The sequence below is a fragment of the Lampetra planeri genome, chromosome 14, assembly GCF_965212315.1.
Source record: "Lampetra planeri chromosome 14, kcLamPlan1.2.h2, whole genome shotgun sequence".
Lineage (NCBI taxonomy): Eukaryota > Metazoa > Chordata > Hyperoartia > Petromyzontiformes > Petromyzontidae > Lampetra > Lampetra planeri.
The window spans coordinates 9648261-9669437 of record NC_136120.1 but is presented as its reverse complement, the minus strand read 5'-3'; the positions used below and the strand labels follow the sequence as shown (position 1 = coordinate 9669437).

The 21177-nt window shown below is 51.3% G+C and overlaps 1 protein-coding gene across 1 annotated transcript; it reads right to left on the bottom strand.

The window, feature by feature from the left end:
• Positions 1–9042: 9042 nt before the first annotated feature.
• On the bottom strand, positions 9043–18126 carry LOC144722261 (beta-galactoside alpha-2,6-sialyltransferase 2-like). The gene is made up of 5 exons (XM_078600355.1): positions 17379–18126; positions 16567–16664; positions 12996–13097; positions 12414–12609; positions 9043–11506 (listed from the first exon to the last, which is right to left on the bottom strand). The coding sequence occupies exons 1-5, from the start codon at positions 18124–18126 to the stop codon at positions 11247–11249; spliced, it is 1404 nt and encodes a 467-aa protein (XP_078456481.1). The 3' UTR covers positions 9043–11246.
• Between the last annotated feature and the right edge of the window lie 3051 nt (positions 18127–21177).

Sequence of the window (21177 nt, the reverse complement as noted above, 5' to 3'; positions counted from 1 at the left end):
GGGGCGCCGCAAGCTGTGGTTGTTCAGGGCCGCCGCAGGCTGTGGTTGTTGGGGGACGCCGCAGGCTGTGGTTGTTGAGGGGCGCCGCAGGCTGTGGTTGTTGGGGGGTGCCGCAGGCTGTGGTTGTTCGGGCCCGCTGCAGGCTATGGTTGTTCAGGGCCGCCGCAGGCTGTGGTTGTGCGGGGGCGCCGCAGGCGCCTGATGAAGCTAGTTGTAATTACTGGCGAAACGTCGTACTCAGATTGTAAATGTGGCTTGGCTCTCCAACACACCGGTGTGCTGTACTAATGACTAATTAGCATGTTCTGTTTACGTGACAACCCTTACTAGTTGGCTGTGTCGGGTGGTGGCGGGTTTTAGCGACACATTTATATATTTACGCGATCTAACCCAAAAACACATCGATTATGGATGATATTGGTCACGAAAACCTACGTGTTAAACCAAAAATAATCCAGGCCGAAGCGTTTTGAATTTTCTGGAGGGGAGCGAAGGCAGGAAGACCACAAAGAGAGGGACTGCAGTAATCGAGACAAGAAAAGAAGAGTGAATGGATGAGCATTTTAGCAGCGGAAATTGAGATGAGTGGGCACATTTTCGAGATGTTGAAATGAAAGCGACGTGCATTGGCTACGGTGGCGATATGTTTGGCGAAGGAGAGAAAAGGATCAAAGGTGACCCCAAGGTTTCCAGCAGGAGTGCAACACCAACATCGGTGCAGGAGTTGTCACTTGACAGGATGGTGACCCGTTGTCGAGACTAGCGAGGGAGTCGCTGCCACGGGAGGTCAAGGCCAATAAACGTAACGTAATGCAAATGGGCGCATCTCCTCGGATACAAATGTACAATGCACCATCCTAAACCCAGCACCGTGCAGCAGTGGATAGAGCAGTGGCGTCACAGCGCCCTGCTGCCACGCTGCACTGGAACGTGCCAAGCGTGGCGGAGTGCGCCTCTAACCCAGCTGCTTGGAGGAGGCGTGGGTTGCCGGATCGCTTGAGGATGGGAGTCCTGTGCTGTGAGGCTCTATGCGAGCGTGCGCGTCTGTGTCAATACGAATGTGAATGGAACTCGAGAAATAGAAAGTCGCGTGAATGGACAAAAGGATTTGGGTCTCGCTGTCGGGCGAGTGCCCTGGGAGGTCTCTTCACAGGCGCTGTCCCACCGCTGATCGGCACGGGGTCTTTGGCCTGCTCCGTCTATGCCGATCGGGCGTCTGCACCGAGTTCGAAATCAATATGGTGAGCGTGGGGGAGTCCCCACGCACCAGGTTGTTGTTGTTGTCCTAAGGGGCCGTCCATAAATGACGTCACGCACCTAGGGGGGGGGTCAGACATTTGTGACGATGTGTGACGAGGGGGGGGGGGGTGAGAAATGTGACGTCACATGAAAATGCGCAACTTTAAATAAATATAGACAACACATTCTACTTAATGAAATAGACTTTTTAATAAATGTTTTCTCCTACAACATCAGAGTGCAGCGCCACATTAAATACGCGCAACAATGACAATAGTTTAAAGCGATTTCAAGCATGTTTATGGTTTGGGGGGGGGGGTGCAGAGCTTTGTGACGTCATATTTGCGGGGGGGTTCTGACTTTTTGTGACGCCGTGTGACGAGAGGGGGGGGGGTCAAAAAGCGTCCAAAATCGCGTGACGTCATTTATGGACGTGCCGATCAGTGGTAGGACATTTCTCTACGAGTGTAACACTGGTAATCGTTTGTTCACACGTTTACCGGTACTGCTCGCAACTGAAACGACTTTCTAAATTAATAAAAATGTAAAATAAAATATGACAGTAATCCTAGATTTGAAGCTTTTGTGACTGCAAGGATTCATATTCTTAGGTTTTTCGGTAAAGTCACGTAGGTAAAACATTAAAATTAATGAAAGTAAAATAAAATAAAAATCACGACGTTTCGGAGGCAACACAAGTCACTTGATGCAGCAAATCTGGCTGTGACGGTCCCACCTGATGACGGAGACTTGTGTTGCTTCCGAAACGTCGTGATTTTTATTTTATTTTACTTTCATTAATTTTAATGTTTTACCTACGTGACTTTACCGAAAAAACCTAAGAATATGACAGTAATCATATACAGTGATAAGGCACCACAGGGCTCACAATAAGCACGGAGTGCAATACTCCACCGTAGCCACAAGGCAGCGGCAGTCGATAAGTCGCGGATTCAAATGCAAACTCCATTGTCCATTCACGCAACTTTTTATTTCATTCCTGGCCTCGAGTCTCATTCACATTCGTATCGACACAGATTCGCACATTCGCATTAGGTTTGTTTTCTTAGCCATTGCAACAAAATGTGACATTATATAAGAAACTCAACTCTGGCAGTGCCCCTTATTCATAGCAGTTACATTTTTGCGTGGAGTTGTTAAAGAAGAACATCGCTGTTCGGCTTTAGCATGCAATAACGGCAGAATAACTATTTAACAATTGTAATTTAATGGTAAAATGTCGCTATAATTGAGTTGCCCGACAGCGGATTCTGCCGCTGGCAGATCGCATCGCCATCTATTTGTAATGCGGGCGTAAACGACCTTCCGGATGTGACGTCATGGGGGGAGGAGTTACGTCACGTGGGGGAGAGGGTTCAAGTCTAAAAGGGGAGAAACCGGAAGAGGGAAGGGGGTTGTTGGAGACTGGGCTAGAGTAAGGCCACGCAGGGCGAAGGCTGGGGAGAGTGGTGAGATCGCCACACACACAGAGTACGGATAGGGCACCGTCGGCCAGCGGTGACCGACCCCGGAGAAGTGGAGAGCAGCGGTGAGGCTGCAGCGAGGGCAGCTGGGAGGCTGCACGAAGAGAACAGCAGCGGGACTGCTTCGGAGAAGAGACAGCAGCGGTGGGGCTGCAGCGAGGGCAGCTGGAGAGGCTGCACGAGGAGATTAGCAGTGAGGCTGCTAGGGGACAGAGAAAGAGCCGTGTGGGAAAAGTATACGAACCCGAATAAAGGACACCAAGCCAGATACCGTGGTTGAGTCCTTTATTACACTGGTGTCTGAAGTGTAACGGCATGGCAAAACAACTAAGAAAAAAGAATATTCCGTCGCCAGCATCTGCTTCATCGTCCGACGACAACGACCTTCCTCCAACGGGGGACCTGACTACTATGGAGGAGGAGATCCATGCTGGAACGAGCGCGGAGCCGGGGGTCCAAGATGTCGCCGCGTCGGCGGACCCGTCTGCACCAAATGCCGCGGATCTACGATGGGGACAGATGGCGGAGCAGCTTGAAACACTGAGAAACGTACTGGCGCAGTTGTGTGAGCTCGTCACACCGAGGACGGCGTCGGGGAGAGCCGATGGTGGTCCGCAGGTCGCCGCTCTGCCTTCGCTGTCGACGCCATCGGCCACGCGGCACGAAGACGCCATCTTGGGCGTGGCAGGCAAAGGAAGGCGGGAAGCCGCCATTTTGCGCTCTCTGCGGCGAGAGGCCGCCATCTTGACCACGCCACGATGCGACGCCATGTTGAACATGCCACCAGATGAGTCATTGGCTGAAGACGGCGCGCCAAGGAGTCGCAGTCGGCATCTTACAACTGTTAAAGAATTCTCCATCGGGGGCGATTGGAGTGCTTTCACCTGCAGATTCTTGGCGGCGGTACGCTCTGCAAGGTGGACCGACGCTGAGGCATTGAAAGTTCTGCCGACTCTTTTCGATGACGAGTCGGTCAGATTCTTTCGCTCTATAAAGGCCGCGAAGAAGAAAACATTGAGAGGAGTGTTCGACGAAATGGCAGATGCTTACGAGCCGCCAGATGATGCTCATCGCCGGTTTGTTCAACGACAGCGAGCACCCGAGGAGTCGCCGGTGGCATATAGGGGTGCGGTACTGGAGCTGTCTATGGCCGGATACCCAGAGACGGAGCCTGACCTGCTGGAACCTCTCATCTTGGGTAAGATGCTCGAGCTGTCCCGGGATCTGGGCATTCCTATGCCGGTGTGTGGCCATGAAAAGCTGACATCCCGGGCTGCGGCTAAATGTCTGGATGCTCAGTTTAACCTGCGCCGGTGGAAACAAGTCACGGCGTGGACGGGGGGGCCCATCGTCGCAGGAGGAGCCGCGGGTTGGGATCCCACAAAGGCGGTGTATGTGCCTGACGAGAGGGGCCCGCAGGAGCTTTCAGCCGCCTCTGCTCCGTGGCCAGTCCGCAGTGGGCCGGGGCTGCGCCGCCGACGCGGCCGCGTCGGGACGGGGTGCCCGCGGCGCGGCACAACGACGTCGACAGCTTCCGCTGCGGGCGTAAGGGCCATTACGCCAGGGACTGCTGGGCCCGCGTCCCAGGTCCGCCCCAGCAGGAGGCCTCGACTGCGGACGCACCACGGAAGGATCCTCCAGCACAGGCAAGTCGGTGCGCACCAGACACCCGGCAAGGCTTGACACCTCACTCATCACCGTTGTCATGCGATCCGGGTGTTGTTAATAACGGGAGGCCATTGACTGGGCCATGTCGCTCGGTAACGCAGTGGCGTAAGTTGGCTCGGCGGGTTGTCGCGGCCGCTACCGGTTCGTCCACTGTACCTGGGTCAATACAAGGGGTGGACGTACGTATTTTGGTTGATTCCGGAGCGTCCACGACCATTATATCGGATGTAATATTCCATCTGTTGAACATCCCACCAGAGGCCATGAGTCCGGCTTACGCTTCCTGCGTCGCTGCAAACGGGGGTAGCATGGGCATTGTGGGCCAGGTGGGCGCTAAAATATCTATCGGGGGAGTGTCAGCCTCGGGAATCGTGTTAATTTCGAGGTCCCTTGCGGTCCCTTGTTTGTTGGGAACTGATTTTTTGGCCAAGATGCCCATTCTAATTAGAATTAATGAAAACTGCATTGAATTACCGGAGGGGCGTAAAATTACATTTCTGCCGTCGCCCTGGGGGCGACCTGCTCCTGTCGCCCAGGTGCAGGCGCTGTCCGAAGTATCTGTTGATATTCCACCAGGCTCACAGATGCTCATTCCCTTGCGATATCGGAAGCCAGTGCCTGGTCATCAAGGAGCTATTGGGGTTTTGTTGTAGCCGTCCGCCACCATCACGGGCGGATCGGCGCTCGTTGGGGCGCAAACTATTGTCCGGCCGGACCAGCAGCCATTTTTGCAGGTGCTTAACGCAAGTACCGAAAGCGTGTGTGTACCGGCTGGTACGGTTGTGGCACATGCCACTACTGCGTTTACGGCTCATGATCATCTGGCCAGCCAGGTTATGGTTGGTGGTGTTTCAGGCCCTGAGGCTGCAGATGATCGCTGGATCGCCGAATTGTTTGGGGAGAATTCTGCCCTTTCTGGGGAACAACGTTGTGCGATTCGTAAATTATTATTGAGTTATTCTGATGTGTTTAGCTCCGACGATTTGGACTTGGGACGCACCTCGTTGTTTTACCATCATATTGACACAGGGGACGCTGCCCCTATTCGGTTAAACTCGCATCGGATGAGTCCGGCTGAGCGAGAGCACGTTCGAGGGGCAGTGGATGACATGTTGGCTGCGGACATAATATCTCCATCTAACAGCCCATGGGGCGCACCTGTTGTTTTGGTTAGGAAGGACTGCTAATTGCGATTTTGTGTAGATTTCCGCAAATTAAATAAAGTGTCGGTGGCAGATGCGTACCCCCTGCCGCATATGGACGACTCTCTCGATGCCTTGTCGGGGGCTAAGTTCTTTTCAACACTGGATCTCTCTTCGGGCTTCTGGCAGCTTCCCCTTGACGAGTCCTTGCGGGAGAAGACTGCTTTCCGTACGCCGCAGGGGTTATTCCAATTTAACTGTCTTCCGATGGGGTTGAATGCGGCCCCTGCCACTTTTCAAAGGTTGATGGAGTTGGTATTAACGGGGTTGCAGTGGGAGACATGTCTGATATATTTAGACGATATTATCGTCTTCAGCCGCACATTTGACGAGCATTTACTGCGGTTGGAGGCTGTGTTCACCAGGATGCGTTCCGCTAATTTGAAATTTAAGCCTAAGAAATGTCACCTACTGCAACACTCCGTGCGTTACTTGGGGCACATCGTTAGTGCGGACGGGGTGGCCACGGATCCGGAAAAAACAGCGTGCGTCCGTGACTGGCCAACCCCGGCCACGGTGGGGGATGTGCGTCGGTTTTTGGGGTTTGCCTCATATTATCGGAGGTTTGTTCCGAATTTTGCGACGATCGCGAGGCCCTTGCACCTCCTTACGGGTAAAGGACACAAATTTGCTTGGGGACCGCCAGAAGAGGCGGCATTTCTGGGCCTGCGCGATCTATTGGCTACGGCGCCGACGTTGGATTATCCAGATTTTGAACATCCTTTCATTCTGGATACGGACGCGAGCGACACGGGCATTGGGGCGGTGTTGTCTCAGTCCAAAGGTGGTGTGGAACGCGTGGTGGCGTACGGTAGCCGGGTTTTGTCTCCCGCGGAAACCCGCTACTGCGTCACTCGCAGGGAACTGTTGGGTATTGTTTTTTTTCTCCGCCAATTTCGTATCTGTACGGCCGTTCGTTTATTGTACGCACGGATCATGCGGCCTTGCAGTATGCTCTTAAGATGGACCAGCCACCCAGCCAGCTGGCGCGGTGGTTGGACACGCTGCAAGAATTTTCCTTCCAAATTCACCATCGGAAGGGGGTGCGTCACGCCAATGCGGACGCGCTTTCCAGGTTGCCACAGCGATCCCCTTGTGCGTGCGCGTCTGGAACGCATAGATGTGGGCCGATTCAGCACCCCCCTCAGCCTGTCGCACTGGCGGTCGAAGTGCCTGAAGCTCCGAATGAGCCGGGGCCGGCTGATGGGGGACCGGCTGATGGGATTTTGCATCTCCCGAGGTCTGTGTGGATTCGGGAACAAATGTTGGACAATTCATTGGTGACTTTACGTAAGCGGCCTGTGAAGGAGGGTGGGGGACCGGGTACGGGGGGTGTGCCGGAAACCGCTCTCCGTGATGGTCTGCTGATGTGGAGGGAAGGGATACAGGAACGCTGGCGTCTGGTTGTACCGGCATCTTTGCGGTACGACACGCTTTTACATCTGGGGGTGCAGAAGACCCTATTGACGCTGCAGCGAGATTACTATTGGCACGGCATGACGACAGACGTCGTCGGTCACGTTCGCGCGTGTCCCGATTGTGCCCACCGGAAGCCACCTAAACATCCATATGTGCCGCCGATACAGTCTATTCAGGTGTCTCGAGTTAATGAATTGGTGGCGTTAGATATTTTGGGACCCTTTCCGCCATCCGCTAAGGGAAATAAATATTTGCTAGTTGGCGTGGAGTACCTCTCCCGCTGGCCGATGGCCTGGCCCTTGCCCGACCAGTCAGCGGCGTCCATTACAGACGCCTTTCTATTTGGGTACGTTATGGACAAGGGGGCGCCGGAGAGGCTCCTCACGGATCTGGGCCGAAATTTTTCTTCTAAATTGTTGGGGGAAGTGTGTGCGGCTCTCGGAACTAAGAAAATACGGACATCTCCCTACCACCCACAAACGGATGGTATGGTTGAACGGCTAAATCGGACCTTGTCCGCCATGTTGTGTCACACGGTGAGTGAAAAACAATCAGATTGGGATTTGCATATCCCTGGCGTACTTTCGGCGTACCGGATGACGCCGCATGCGGCTACAGGATATTCGCCGTTTTTTCTTATGTACGGTCGTGAAAACGTGCCGCCGATTAATGTGCAGTTGGGAACTGGAGTGAGGGGACCTGTTAAGCCTCTTCCTGATTATATTCAGGACACCGTTCGCCGTGTTACTGTGGCGCGGGAAGGGGCCCGCATGGCTACGGCCAAAGCCCAGGCCCGGAACGAGCGGTGTGCTCGACGCTCTAAGGGGGAGTGCCCCTGGAAAGTGGGGGACCTGGCCTGGCTCCATTGCCCACAAGTGCGGCCAGGTACCTCTCCTAAATTATATAAACCATGGCAAGGGCCGGTTCGCCTCATCGAGGTTCCCAACCCACAGTCGGCGCGTGTTCGGGTTGGATCCCGGCGTTGGTTCGTTCACACATCTCGCTTGAAACCATACGTGGCCCCTCGACCGGATGCGTCATCTCCTGATGTTGCCTTGCCGGGGTCTGTTGCTGCCGACTCGCCCTTGCCTGTGCCTGTTGACCTTGCAAGAGCGCCTGTCGTGCCTTTTACAGACAAGCCGGCCGTGACGCCGCAAGACAGAGGAGGCTCTGCTCGGGGTGTGCCTACTACGGCTGCGAAAACTCTGAGACCCGCAGCCCTTCCGACCCCGCCGCAGACGCGATCGCGGGACACCTCTGACGCTGGGCCTTCGGGAATACGGGACCGGGACGTTGGCGGGCCTCCAATAGCGACAGATGAACTTTATCCTGTCGCTCCTAAAACCCTGTCACGTTCCCGCTCGGCGGGAGGGCCGCCGACCGTCCGGGACGGGCCGGCGACCCGCACCCGCTCAAAATCCCTCACATTTCGTTGACTGTTGTGTTGTGTTCTTGTTCTTACGGTTATATTATTGTATGCTTCGTGTCCTTTAACGTGTTCGGTCGTGTTCGCTCGCATTACTTGTTGGAGTTGTGTTCAGCCGAGGTCGGCTGGATTTTCTCTATGGGGGAGGGTGGTGTAATGCGGGCGTAAACGACCTTCCGGATGTGACGTCATGGGGGGAGGAGTTACGTCACGTGGGGGAGAGGGTTCAAGTCTAAAAGGGGAGAAACCGGAAGAGGGAAGGGGGTTGTTGGAGACTGGGCTAGAGTAAGGCCACACAGGGCGAAGGCTGGGGAGAGTGGCGAGATCGCCACACACACAGAGTACGGATAGGGCACCGTCGGCCAGCGGTGACCGACCCCGGAGAAGCGGGGAGCAGCGGTGAGGCTGCAGCGAGGGCAGCTGGGAGGCTGCACGAAGAGAACAGCAGCGGGACTGCTTCGGAGAAGAGACAGCAGCGGTGGGGCTGCAGCGAGGGCAGCTGGAGAGGCTGCACGAGGAGATTAGCAGTGAGGCTGCTAGGGGACAGAGAAAGAGCCGTGTGGGAAAAGTATACGAACCCGAATAAAGGACACCAAGCCAGATACCGTGGTCGAGTCCTTTATTACATATTTATCATTGCAAGAGGCGTGGCTGTAACATTACTTGTGTTGCTACAATGTTCTGTACCATCACAATTACTCCTCAAACTACAATACAAACTATATTCCTGCATATTGATATCATGGTCATCATCATCGTCCATGATCACTTCCACTGTTGAATAAAAGCCTCTTTAAGCCATCTGTCTCTCACGGCCCAGCGATGTTACAATCGACCTACCAGGTACACGCGAGCTGATTTCATTGCTCCATCTCCTCAGTGGACGTCTCAGGGGCTCTGCACCTCCCTTGGCAGTGACTCCCTCGCTAGTCTCGACCACGGGTCATAGTGGCCACGGGTAACTATCCTGTCCTGCCCAAGCAGGATTACTTTTAATAACAGAATCAGAATATGTATTTATACTGGAGGAATCCGATGAGCTATAAAGCTCTTCCTCACAGATGTCCAGTAGGGACACGTGTTCGGAACGTCACAATAACAAACAAGTCAAAAACACCATAGGAGTGCAAAGTATAAGAAAGGTGAACACATCACTTGAAAAATATTCATATATACAAATAAAACTAAACTATTTTTTAAGGTAAACGGGAAGAGAGAAATGCAAACTCCAACTATACAGGCATTCTTCAAAAATTAAGATTATACAGGCATTCGTTCGGGTCTGGATCAAACCCATTGACCTCCTGCATACCAGGCTAGGAAGATAACATAACACCACCTTAAATATATAAAGTACTTTAGTTCAAATTGCATTAGTACATCAATTACTAAGCATGGGAAAGGCAGTAAAACAACAGTAAAAGCAGTTACAGTCCACCCAGTAATACACCGCTTTACGTCGGGGATGCGTTCCTGAAAGAGGTGCGGACACGAAAATGGAAGCGACGTCAATCGGAGCGACTCACAAAGTCGGTAGATGCGATGGGTGAGAGGAGACGGAAACGTTGAAAGGACGGACGACGCTGTCAGGGATGTAAGTGTGGGTTGAGGCGACGAAATCAGGCGGCGGTATTAATAAAGTGACGACGTATTTCCGAAACGTCGTAAAACGGTGAGACGTAAATCGGGGTATGACTATTTCTTGTTTGCCTTATAAACTCAGAAACCGCTCGTTGAGCGCCTGAGCGACGTCACGTGGTGGGGAGTCGAACCAGGACGCGCCGCGCTCTCCAGCCCCGAGCCATCCCGCACCCAACACCGTCCAGCAGTGGATAGAGCCGTGGCGTGCACCTCTAATCCAGCTGCTTGGAGGAGGCGTGGGATCGCTTGAGGACGGGAGTCCTGCGCTGTGAGGCTCTATGCGAGCGTGCGCGTCTGTGTCAATACGAATGTAATTGAAACTCGAGGCCAGGAATGAAATCGAAAGTCGCGTGAATGGACAAAAGGATTTGGGTCTCGCTGTGTCGGCCGGGTGCCCTGGGAGGTCTCTTCACAGGCGCTGTCCCACCGCTGATCGGCACGGGGTCTTTGGCCTGCTCCGTCTACGGCCTGGGCCGGTTCATCCCTCAATAGCACAACAATAACAACAACAACTTGGTGAGCGGGTGCTCCCCATCGCTCACCATATTGATATCGGGGAGAACAAGGAAAGTCCACGCAGAAAAAGGTGCCTGAGTTACGAATCAAACCCACGTATATTCGACGAAGAAGTTCGGTATGATGAACTTTGGATTCGTTACCATTATTTTACGCAGAAACCTAAATATTAAGTAAATTTCAATAAATATACCGAAATGAAGCCATCTATGGAGCTATGGTGTTTGGTGGAGACTACAACATTATGACTGCACCCAAGACTACAATGCCAAGTGTGAATATATTTTACGGCACACTATATTTATTTTACTTATGTCAGTTGTTAATGTTAATCCTGTGCAGTATAAAAAACTATTTTCAATAGAAATGATATCCGTTTCTAACGTGATTGATAAGTTACAAAGTGTTTATAGCATTAACTGGTATAAACACTCATAGTATAAATGAGGCACTTGTTACCACGGTGCTACCATCTGTGGCCCATAATGCTCACCACAGAGCAAGTGAGTTTAGCCAGACCGGTCAGGCAAGATTTCCCAAACCTGGCAGTTGTCATCACCATCGGTTGATTGAACTGCAAAGTGGATACATTCAATCAGAGGTTACCTACATCGGGTAAGACGGACAAAGGAGCCCTAGGGCTGCGCATATCTATTCGTGCCGAGGGGAACACGTGAGGTTGGCCAAACCGGGCATGGCGAGACGCCCGCTCTGGAGGGAGTGCTGGGCCGGCTGGTTTGAGAGGCGCATCGCCAGCAGCTTCTCCTGCATGAGGGGGTGCCAGGCGCCCAGGGTGCACTGCAGGTTCTGGGCGGGCTCGAAGTAGTGGCACTGCTGCGTGGCACGGCCCCGCGGGGGGATGAAGTCGTAGACGGTCACCTCCTGGCACAGGCTCATCATCAGCGCCACTCCTGCAGCACCACGAGGCAGAGGGGGCGGCGCTAGTAACCACCACCACACACGCGAGTCGCACAAAGTGCTACCACCCCTTTGACCTTCGTTTGACCCAGACGGGCCGGTGATTGGCACCTGTATTCTAGTGGTAGGAATTTGTTTGCACCGAGATCAAAGCAGTATTACGTTTAACACGAAGGCTTTCGCGACGAATATCATCCATAATAGAGGTTTTTGGGTTAGATCGCGTATTCATATATAAATGTGTCGTTAAAACCCGCCACCACCCGACACAGCCAACTAGTAAGGGTTGTCACGTAAACAGAACATGTCACTAGTACAGCACACCGGTGTGTTGGAGAGCCAAGCCACAACATTCACAAAGTGCAGAAGCGTGGTCAACACATCTACGCCTCTATATAAGTGTTGCGTTGTAGACCCAAGCGGAGATGGAACTTCTTGTAAGGGCTTTCGCCATTAATTAACACTGTTTAAACACTCGGCTCACACCAGGGGTAGGTGTTCTCTATACTCGGTCCTTCCCATGGACTGCCGAGCTCTAATCGTCCTAACCTCGACTATCCCTTGGGCTCTCTCACACGGGCTGGGATGGGGGTTCATCCAACACCGCCCGTCCGAGGAGAGAAGAACCCCACTCACTCTCAGCCGATTCTCACAGACTTCGTGGAGGCCTACTCTCGGCTATCTCTTCGGGTCTCCCACTTGTCGACCCCGGACGGGGGTTCAGCCAACACCGCCCGGTCACGAGCGGGTAGAGATCCCCTGCAGTTGATCCACACTCCGGGCTCCCACAACGACCCCGCCCTCGTCATGGGGTCCCCCTTAAGTACCCCTTGGGCGGCTCCTCCCCTTGACTTGGACGATCAGCACGTCAGCACGTCACGCGTTTCTCGTAAAACTTGCCCAGAAGCCCCGACGAGATGGGGTTTGGCAAGATGCGCTCCCCGTGCCCCACGTTGCGCTGCACCAGATCCCACAAACCCCGGCGGAAGCACGGGTGCAGCAGGTAGAATGGCTGGCGAGGCCGCTCGCGCCTGCGCTTCATGTACGCGTTGAGCGCCGGGAATGTGATATTCACATGGCCCTTCCACTGCTGCTGCTGCTCGGATGAGAGGTGGGGGGGGGGAGAGCATTTTGGAGTGGTTAGAGGAGGGCAATACGAGGCAGTGGTGGAGGAGAAGGCGTAGAGTGTGTGGATGTGACTTGTGGATTGAATGCCGCGGCATGCAGACCCAAGGGCTCCCCATAATTCGGGAGTCCAGTCAGAAGATGCATTGTAAATCGGTCCCGTGGTGGCGTTATGTAAATATCCCGAATGTGGATCGCTGTAAAAATCGGACCGTCACAAACCGGAGACCGCCTGTGAGCCCAAAACCTGACCCTCACAGTAAGCCGCTGGAACCCAAGCCCCCTTTTCACGAACCTCGCCTTCACGTCGAGTTGCGTAATAGGTGTGCAGGATTGTTGTGTTTTGTGAACGCTCACGTTTTTCTCAGTGCAGGTATATGGAGGGGGGCCCCACAAAACCAGAATGATGTCTCTGTACAGCTCGCTCGTCTCAAAGTTGAACTCCTCCTGGTTTACGATCTGGAAAGCGAGATAAGTGGAAGGAATGTGGCAGGGTCAGTGATGAGACATTGAGATGTGGTCCACTGTGGTGTAACTGCCTGCGGTGCTACAAATCACCACGTTGGACTGTCCACCGCTTGGACTATCCCTGATGTGTATTATAAGCTACTAGACTATAACCGAAACAATGCTCCAGAAAAAACTACTAAACTATCCTGTTTTTTGTATTTTTCCAGGTAGGCCCAACTGAATTATATCAGAAGTGACCAGGCCACACATTGATAGCTCAACAAAGTGGCACACCAGGCCAGGCAGTTGGCATCTCGGCACCTTGGCGCCCCTGTGTTAAAATCATAAGTCATTCCCAAAACAATAAAGCAACTCTGAGTGTGTTAAAAAGCTGCATTTGTAATTCACACGCTGGGTGAATGAAACGAATTCCGTCCCTGGGGCCCAGTTCGTAAGTCGGAACACACGAATGTACCGTTTTTAAATCCTTTATATTAAGTTCACTTGCTTGCTTGCTTGCGCGCTTACGACCGTGCAAATCTTTCGGTCGTTTTTTACCCCACTTCCCGTGATCCAATCGAGCTGACATTTTGCACACAGACTCGTTGTGCGTGACAATTTATTTTCGTGAATTTTTTTTCTCCAAAATTTTCCACTTTTTAGGAAAAAAATGTTTTCATATTTTATTTAAAATACCAATGTGATAAAAATGAAACTCTTACACAAGAAAAACATAAATGAATAATAAAATAAAACCGATGCCACGCATATGAAGGATTTATAGTTAAAAACTTTGTTTTTACGGGTTAATTTTTTTAAAATTCACATGGAGTCAGTGTTATTTAAAATGTGTTACGGTTCAACAAAGGGAAGCATTTTCTTAGGTTTTTTCGGTAAAGTCACGTAGATGAAAACAAATTAAAATTAATGAAAGTAAAATCAAAATTTAAAAAAATCACGACGTTTCGGAGGCAACACAAGCTTCCGTCTTGAGGTGGAACCGTCACAGCACAATAGCTGTATCAAGTAAGAGAAATTCCAAGAAAACAGTCCTTGTATTTACTGTATACTGGTTGAGGGTGGGAGGAGCCAAGGTGGGTCCTGAATATTATTTTTGTGAGGTTCGGTACGGCTGACTTTACCGAAATAACCTAAGAATATGAATCCTTGCAGTCACGAAAGCTTCGAATCTAGAAAGGGAAGCATCGTTGAACTCAAAAATGAGAAATATTGGAAGTTTGCATGTAAAACTGGAACTAGTTCCATGATTCGGTTGGCAAGTGCAAGTTGAGGTTCGCAGGTCAGGATGGTGAAAACACGAATATCCTTATGGAAGCCCGTTTGCAAGTCGGGCAGTCGATAGTCAACAGCTCATTTGCGTTGCAATACCCAATCACTCCGACTCACATCATTGAGATTACATCTTCCAGGGTGTACAATGGCAGTGGCTATCCAAATCTGGTCACATCAATAGCAGCCTCGCAGACGCTCACAACACGTTCACATCGAGGGGTCACAGGGCGTACACACTGGCCAGACACCTTGGAAGAGGTGTGGGTACCCACGCTTTACCCCACTACACACGACCTGACAACCAACTGTCATGTACTCATTTCGCCTGCTGGGTGTACAGGGGTGCGGAGATTCAAGAAACTTGCCGACTGTTTCAACTTACGTGCTGGGATATCAAACAGGCGACCTCTGGATTGCAAGTCCAGCTGTGCTAACTTTTACACCACAGAAAGTTTATGCCAGTGGAGTGACTAACTCGGAGACAGTAAGACTTGGAGGCACTTCCTAATTTAGCAAGCACCAGCGGGATAAAACACTACTATTAAGACCGTCTATTGTCGGCGGTACTACTTAGAACAGTTGGTAGGCTGTCTGACTAGCGGCGCCCCGGGATGGTAAAGACGGAGACGACGACGAGGAGATGGTGACGGCGACGAGATGGTGACGACGATGGACTCGAGCAGCACGACGGGGATCCCGCTTCCAGCAACAGCCACGAGGTCCCCCACAGCGGCCCCTCTTAGACCCCCCACGTGACCTCGCTCCGCCCCGGACACGCCCCCTTTCTGGAACCTACTAGCGGGTTCCCGAGGCTTCACGATGGGCGCCTTCTGTGACCTTTCCCCCCTAGATGTCCTCTTCTCGTGTATATCATGGCCTGCTGACGTCAGTACTGCCGTAAACCGCAAATCCCCCTTTTCGCCAGCAGCCCGCGCTAGGCCACTACATCAGGGTACTGTGTACTTAAAGAATAATAATAACGACGTATAGCCCTTCGTCAATCCACTGTTGGATGTAGGCCTCCGCATTCTGAGTTAATCGTGAGCGTTGTTTGACCATACTTCACCACAATTGTAAGTGTCATCCGTCCCCTCCTCTCACCCCCGTTACCACATTTTTAAGAGTAATTTCATGTCATTAAAACGTAATTTTTAAAAGTTACTTTTGTGGTAAAGTGTCAGACAATGACAATACAAACTGTGCCATGCATTTGTTTCTGTGCATTTTTTATGGCTGTAATTGTATCTGGACGTCTGTGAAAAAATTACTTTATAGCTCATAGGATTCCTCCACTGTAAATAAATATTCTTAATTCTCTCTTTTTTAAAACAAATTACCCACCAATATCCTCCTTAACCCCCCCCCGCCCAGTCCCTTAATATCCCCGGTGCTGTGCGGAGAAAATAATTCACATTCAGTACGAGGCACCTAAATTCTTCGGCTAAATTTGCATACTATTTGGCAACACAAGTGCGCTTGGGGCAAGACACACATCACTGTAAGGGACAATGGTCCATAAAGAAGAGACGCCCAAGGAATTCAATATTTAAGACAAATACGTCTACCGGGACGGCGGCTGGAGGTGGTGGTTGTGGTGGGCAAGGTGCGGCGATGTCATCGGCAGGTGCTGGGTGGATTGTTAACATCCTCAGCATCGTGAGATGGCAGCGGATTGGGGAGACTTTCATCCAGTAGCGGATTGATCATGGCTAATGATGATTTATCAGGGAAGAATGCCCCCCCCCCCCCCAATGTTGTCTGAACGACCCGTAGAACAAATACGCATGTAAGCATGTTGAACTTCTTTTATACCGTACGTAGCCAACCATGCTAATCGGAGGTGCGGTAAATAAGTCTAGTCAAGAGATGCTTTCATACTTTTGAGGAATGTTAACAATATCATTAGAATAAGAATACGTATTTATACTGGAGGAATCCGACGAGCTATGAAGCTGTTCCTCACAGATGTCCAGTAGGAGCACAGGGTAAGAACGTTACAACAACAAACAGTACAAAAACACGATAGGAGTGCCATGTGTAGGAAAGGTAAAAACAAATACAAATAACTTACAGATACAACTAAATTATATTTATCTAATCAGTTAAAGCCCACTGGGAGGTATTAACTTATTTTTCAGAAGCGACCCCGGCCACGAGTGACAGCTCAACAAAGTTGCGACCTTACCTGCCAGTTGACGAGGCGAATGGAGGTCTTGGTGCCCACGTGAAGTTCATAGCCGGCCGTGGGTGCCGAGTTGAAGCGCATGACCGCGTCGTGGCCATCTGGACGAGCGCACAAGTGGATACATTCCTGCTTCGAGGTTCAATTCGTTATCCTGCCCGTCACTCTCATGCTGAAATGTATCACTCAGGTGGCTTTGCTGATCGAGTAACGTATTGACAGTGGTGCACGAGTACAAATAATAATTGCCAAGAAGACTTTCCTTAAAATGTAAAAAAAATAACGTCATCAGCAATGATTTTGGCAATGGACCTTCTTCATAGCACGTAAATAGAGACAAGAGAGATCAAGTTAATCATAGTTGGGGACTGCACCATATAGCCTGATAACGATATATATTGTTAAGGTTTCCTAATAATTATTTGGCATATGATAACAGACAAACCCTTCAATAATTAAAAATGTATACCTCAATTATTTGTGTTAAAAATAAAAGTTATAGAATATTCCAAGTACATTGCACAATGGTAAAAATGTTAGTGTGTTGCTTGACACTAAATAACCATTCCTGGGCCTAATTATTAATTTCCATTGGATCAAAGGGCTTTCAATAAACATTAGGCTCAGATGGGGCTTTTAATGTTTTTAAATGCCCTGAACCTTGCAAGCAATCTCGACTCTCTCAGACCCTTCCAAGCCCCAGGCTCTACAGCTGCGTGCAACGTTTGTCCACTTGGAAGAAATTCCTCACCTCCCTCCCATCATCCCGCTTCGATCCCTCCTCCTCAGTCGCCCCCCCCCCCACGTCTCCTCACCGATCTCCGCTCCCAGCTGAGCGCGCAGCAGGGACCCCGCGTTCATCACCACGGCGCATCGCCGCCACTTCCCCGCCAGCTGCCGGGCGAGGGACACCGCGGGCAGCGCGTTGCGCCCCGGCGCCCCGGCCGCCTCGTGGCGCCGCAGCACCTCGGTGCCGCGCCGCGCCAGCCCCCGCAGCGCGCACAGCAGCTGCCCCCGGGAGGGCGTCACCCCTACGCCGTCGCTGCGCCGCCGAGTCCAGCGCTCCCACGCCCGGGTCATCTCCACGTGCACGGGGTCCGACGGCGCTCCGCGGGACCCTCCCGCCCCCTCGGAGGGCGCCGCGGACCGGGCGAGCAGAGGCGCTTGCGTCCGCTCGTCGGTCGGGTCCCGCGCGCGGAGGTTCAGGGGCGTCGCCGCTCTCCTGGAGCCTGGCGCCAGCAGCAGCAGCGAGAGCGGCACCAGCAGGCAGGTGGCGGTGACCGTGAGAGCGAGGGGAGATTTGGGACCAACCCGGAGCCACATGGCCGCTGGCTCGCGCCACGGCTCCGATGCGAGAGACTCCCCGGGCAAGGCGCGCGTCTCGCTCCGTGGTTCCGCGCAGGTGCGCGCACGAGACGGGGGTGGGGGCGGCGTTGGGGGTGGGAGGGAGGGGTGGGGGAGGGCTGGAGGAGCCGCTGGAATCCTCGGCAGGAGACGCGCGCGCAGCCCTCGCAGCGCGCGCCTCGTTCGCCTCCAGATGGAGAACGGCGCGCTCCTCTTCATCTGCTTTTTGGTGGAAAGCGCGCGCCTATGTCTCCACCATCGATTCCACGTGTTACGATCTGTGTCACACACACACACGGGTATAGTTTATTCAGCAGCCGGTAATGAGGGCATTGCTCGCCAATGATGTAAGCCGTGGGTGCTGGGTATCGAACTCAGGTGGCTTACTCCACATAGCCACTGCTGCATTATACCTGGTACATATAAATACATGGTCGTGCAGCCTCAATGTCATCTAGTCACAGTTGGACTTAGGGGCCGTCCATAAATGACGTCATGCACCTAGGGGGGGGGGGGAGGGGTCAGACATTTGTCACGATGTGTGACGATGGGGGTGGGGGTTGAGAAATGTGACGTTACATCAAAATGCGCAACTATAAATAAATATAGACAACACGTTCTACTTAATTAAATTGACTTTTTAATAAATGTTCCTCCTACAACATCAGAGAGCAGCGCCACAAAAAAAAGCACTACAATGACAATAGTTGAAAGCGATTTGAAGCATATTTTATTTCTTGAGGAGGGGTCTGAACTTTTGTGACGCCGTGCGACGAAGGGGTGGGGGGGTCAAAATCGTCCAAAATCGCGTGACGTCATTTATGAACGCCCCCTTAGAAGGGGGCATTTTTTTCTTGGGAGAGTGATGAAGTTTCCTTTCTGCTCAGCAGCGCAACCACGGCAACAAACCTACGGCGTGAAACTACGAAGTGCAATCTTAATACTTCTGTAGTTGGTACAAACGCAGTGCAAGGGGGCCGGAGAATCACTACCAAAAATAACCGTGTCCAGCAAGGGCTTGGATGATGTTCATTTTATATACATCCTTACACACTCCCTCCATTTACACCTTTTTTCACCAAAAGCATCACAACATCGGCTGCGAAGATCTGTAATGGCAACAACAAACGAGCCTACACACACGGCCGTCACGGTTGCTTCAGTGATACGACGACTTTGTGAAGTTTCATGTTCTCGGTGAGAACTGTATCGCACACACACACACAATGCTTTGCTACTTTTCAAAGGTTATTTGCATCATGCACGGTACATCAATGGAATGCTGTGCGTTGCCACTATAATAATTATGAAAATCGTGGACTTATGGTCGGGGTGTAATCCGAACTGGTTGTTGTTGTCGTCGCCCTTGAGGGCAGACCCCGGTGACTTGGCGTGTCGACTGTTTGGCTCGATACTCTTTGGTTCTTTCGGTAAAGTCACGTAGGTGAAAATAATAATAAAATAATAATAAAGTGAAAACAACTCAATTAAATCACGACGTTTCGGGCGCAACACAAGCGTCCTTCATCAGGTGGGGACCACCACAACGAAAACAGTTGCTGAGGTATGCCGAAGAGATGGCTTTGACAAGGGTTTATATAGCTGAGGAGGATGGGGGGAACGAGGGCAGGGTGAGTGTGGGGGCGGGGCGTGGGCTGGAGAGGCTAATCCTAAGGGTGGACACAAATAGCTACTGGGCATACTGCTCATACTGCTCCTGTACATCGGATGGGGGGGGGAGTGGGATGGGGGGACACATTTGCACGATTGAAACACTGCACGTCAAATTTCCTCGTGATGGTAGTGTGCAAGGCTGGGAATAAAAGACTGGAGATGTGGATATGAATATAAACAATGAGGTAGCTAAAGTTTAACTTGGTTAATAACATCCTTCCAATGATTGCTCAATTTTAATCCATCCTCTCGGTTGAAGTTATGTCTATGTTTGTATATCTGGATGGCTTCATGGACAAATCTTTGGTGGTATCCAGACGGCTTGCACAGCACTTTGGTATCGGAGAAAACAATATCATGAGAGCCCACCGCGTTGTAGCAATGGTCAGCCACGGCAGAAGAGTTCGTCCTGCCGTGTTTCAAATCTGACTTGTGCTCGCGAATGTGGTCAGAGTACTTGGTGCGGTGTGTAACCATTGCCACCGGGGAGACAAAGGCGGCCGGGTGTGGTGCTGGCCACCCACCCCATCGTTTGCGGTGCCGGCCTTTATAGGTGCTCGCTGACAGCACTTTCCCCGACAGTCTGTTAAGGCTATATGGGGGATCTTTTATTTCTTACATAGTGTACCTATAAGTGGTGTATAGTTAATTCAGTGTCCACTTTGGTAGCTTCAGAACCCAAACCGGGTAACTCGCATGAACGGGATGGTGCAGTTTCCAATCACGAGCCGAGCCGATGGTTAACACCCCCAGTAGAATACCACGCCACGTTCCAGCACTTTTCTTAAACACGAGCCATTGAAGCCCAGGGGTAGGAAAACTTAATAGGTTAACCACATTCTTTGTTCATTCGAAGAGCGGGTTATAGGATACTGGCGCATAACAGTAAATTAGTTGAGCTGTGAACACCGAAAAGCTATTCTTATTCTGCATCATATTTGAGACTGGAAAAAGGTTCCCATACATGATCTGCTCGACCCGAGCTAGAAGTGTTCTGATACTTCCATTGCCTTGGAACTGTTCACCCTTTGGCGTGCTCTGGTCTCACACTGGTGGCGAGGCGAGGCCATGAAGTAGGCTGTCTCTGGTGTAGGCCAATTTGTTTTTAAGGACAATGCAATTATTATGAGATTTTTTTTCCAATATACGTGACTTTACCAAAAGAACCAAAGAGTATGTAACTATTTTGGTGTTTGAACATCTTAACACCTCCCGTTATATTGCCAGGAAAGATAAAACCTCTTTACTCTTGGTTCTTTCGGTAAAATCACGTAGGTAAAACAAACAAATCACGACGTTTCGATTGCAACAGATTGCTTGTGTTGCAATCGAAACGTCGTGATTTAATTAATTATTTTTTTATCTTTTATTTTTTATTTTCTTTACCTACGTGACTTTACCGAAATATCCAAGAGTATGGATCCTTGCAGTCACGAAAACTTCAAATTTAGAATAAAACCTCTTCATATTTTTCATCATTTTGAAACTGACAAAAAAGGTCCCATATATACACAGCCAGCCTCACTGATCCCCCCCACATTCGTGATGCGTCGTGACGTCATCGCCGTCCTTGTACCACCGCGATGTCTACGGTGC

What these genes read in the sequence shown, in the direction of transcription:
- LOC144722261 (XM_078600355.1), bottom strand. Translation starts at nt 18,126, where the DNA reads ATGAAGAGGAGCGCGCCGTTCTCCATCTGGAGGCGAACGAGGCGCGCG. An exon ending in ATACCTGCACTGAGAAAAAC is followed by an intron (nt 12,610 to 12,995) that starts GTGAGCGTTCAC and finishes TCATCCGAGCAG; the next exon opens with CAGCAGCAGTGGAAGGGCCA. An exon ending in CATCTCGTCGGGGCTTCTGG is followed by an intron (nt 11,507 to 12,413) that starts GCAAGTTTTACG and finishes GTGGTGCTGCAG; the next exon opens with GAGTGGCGCTGATGATGAGC.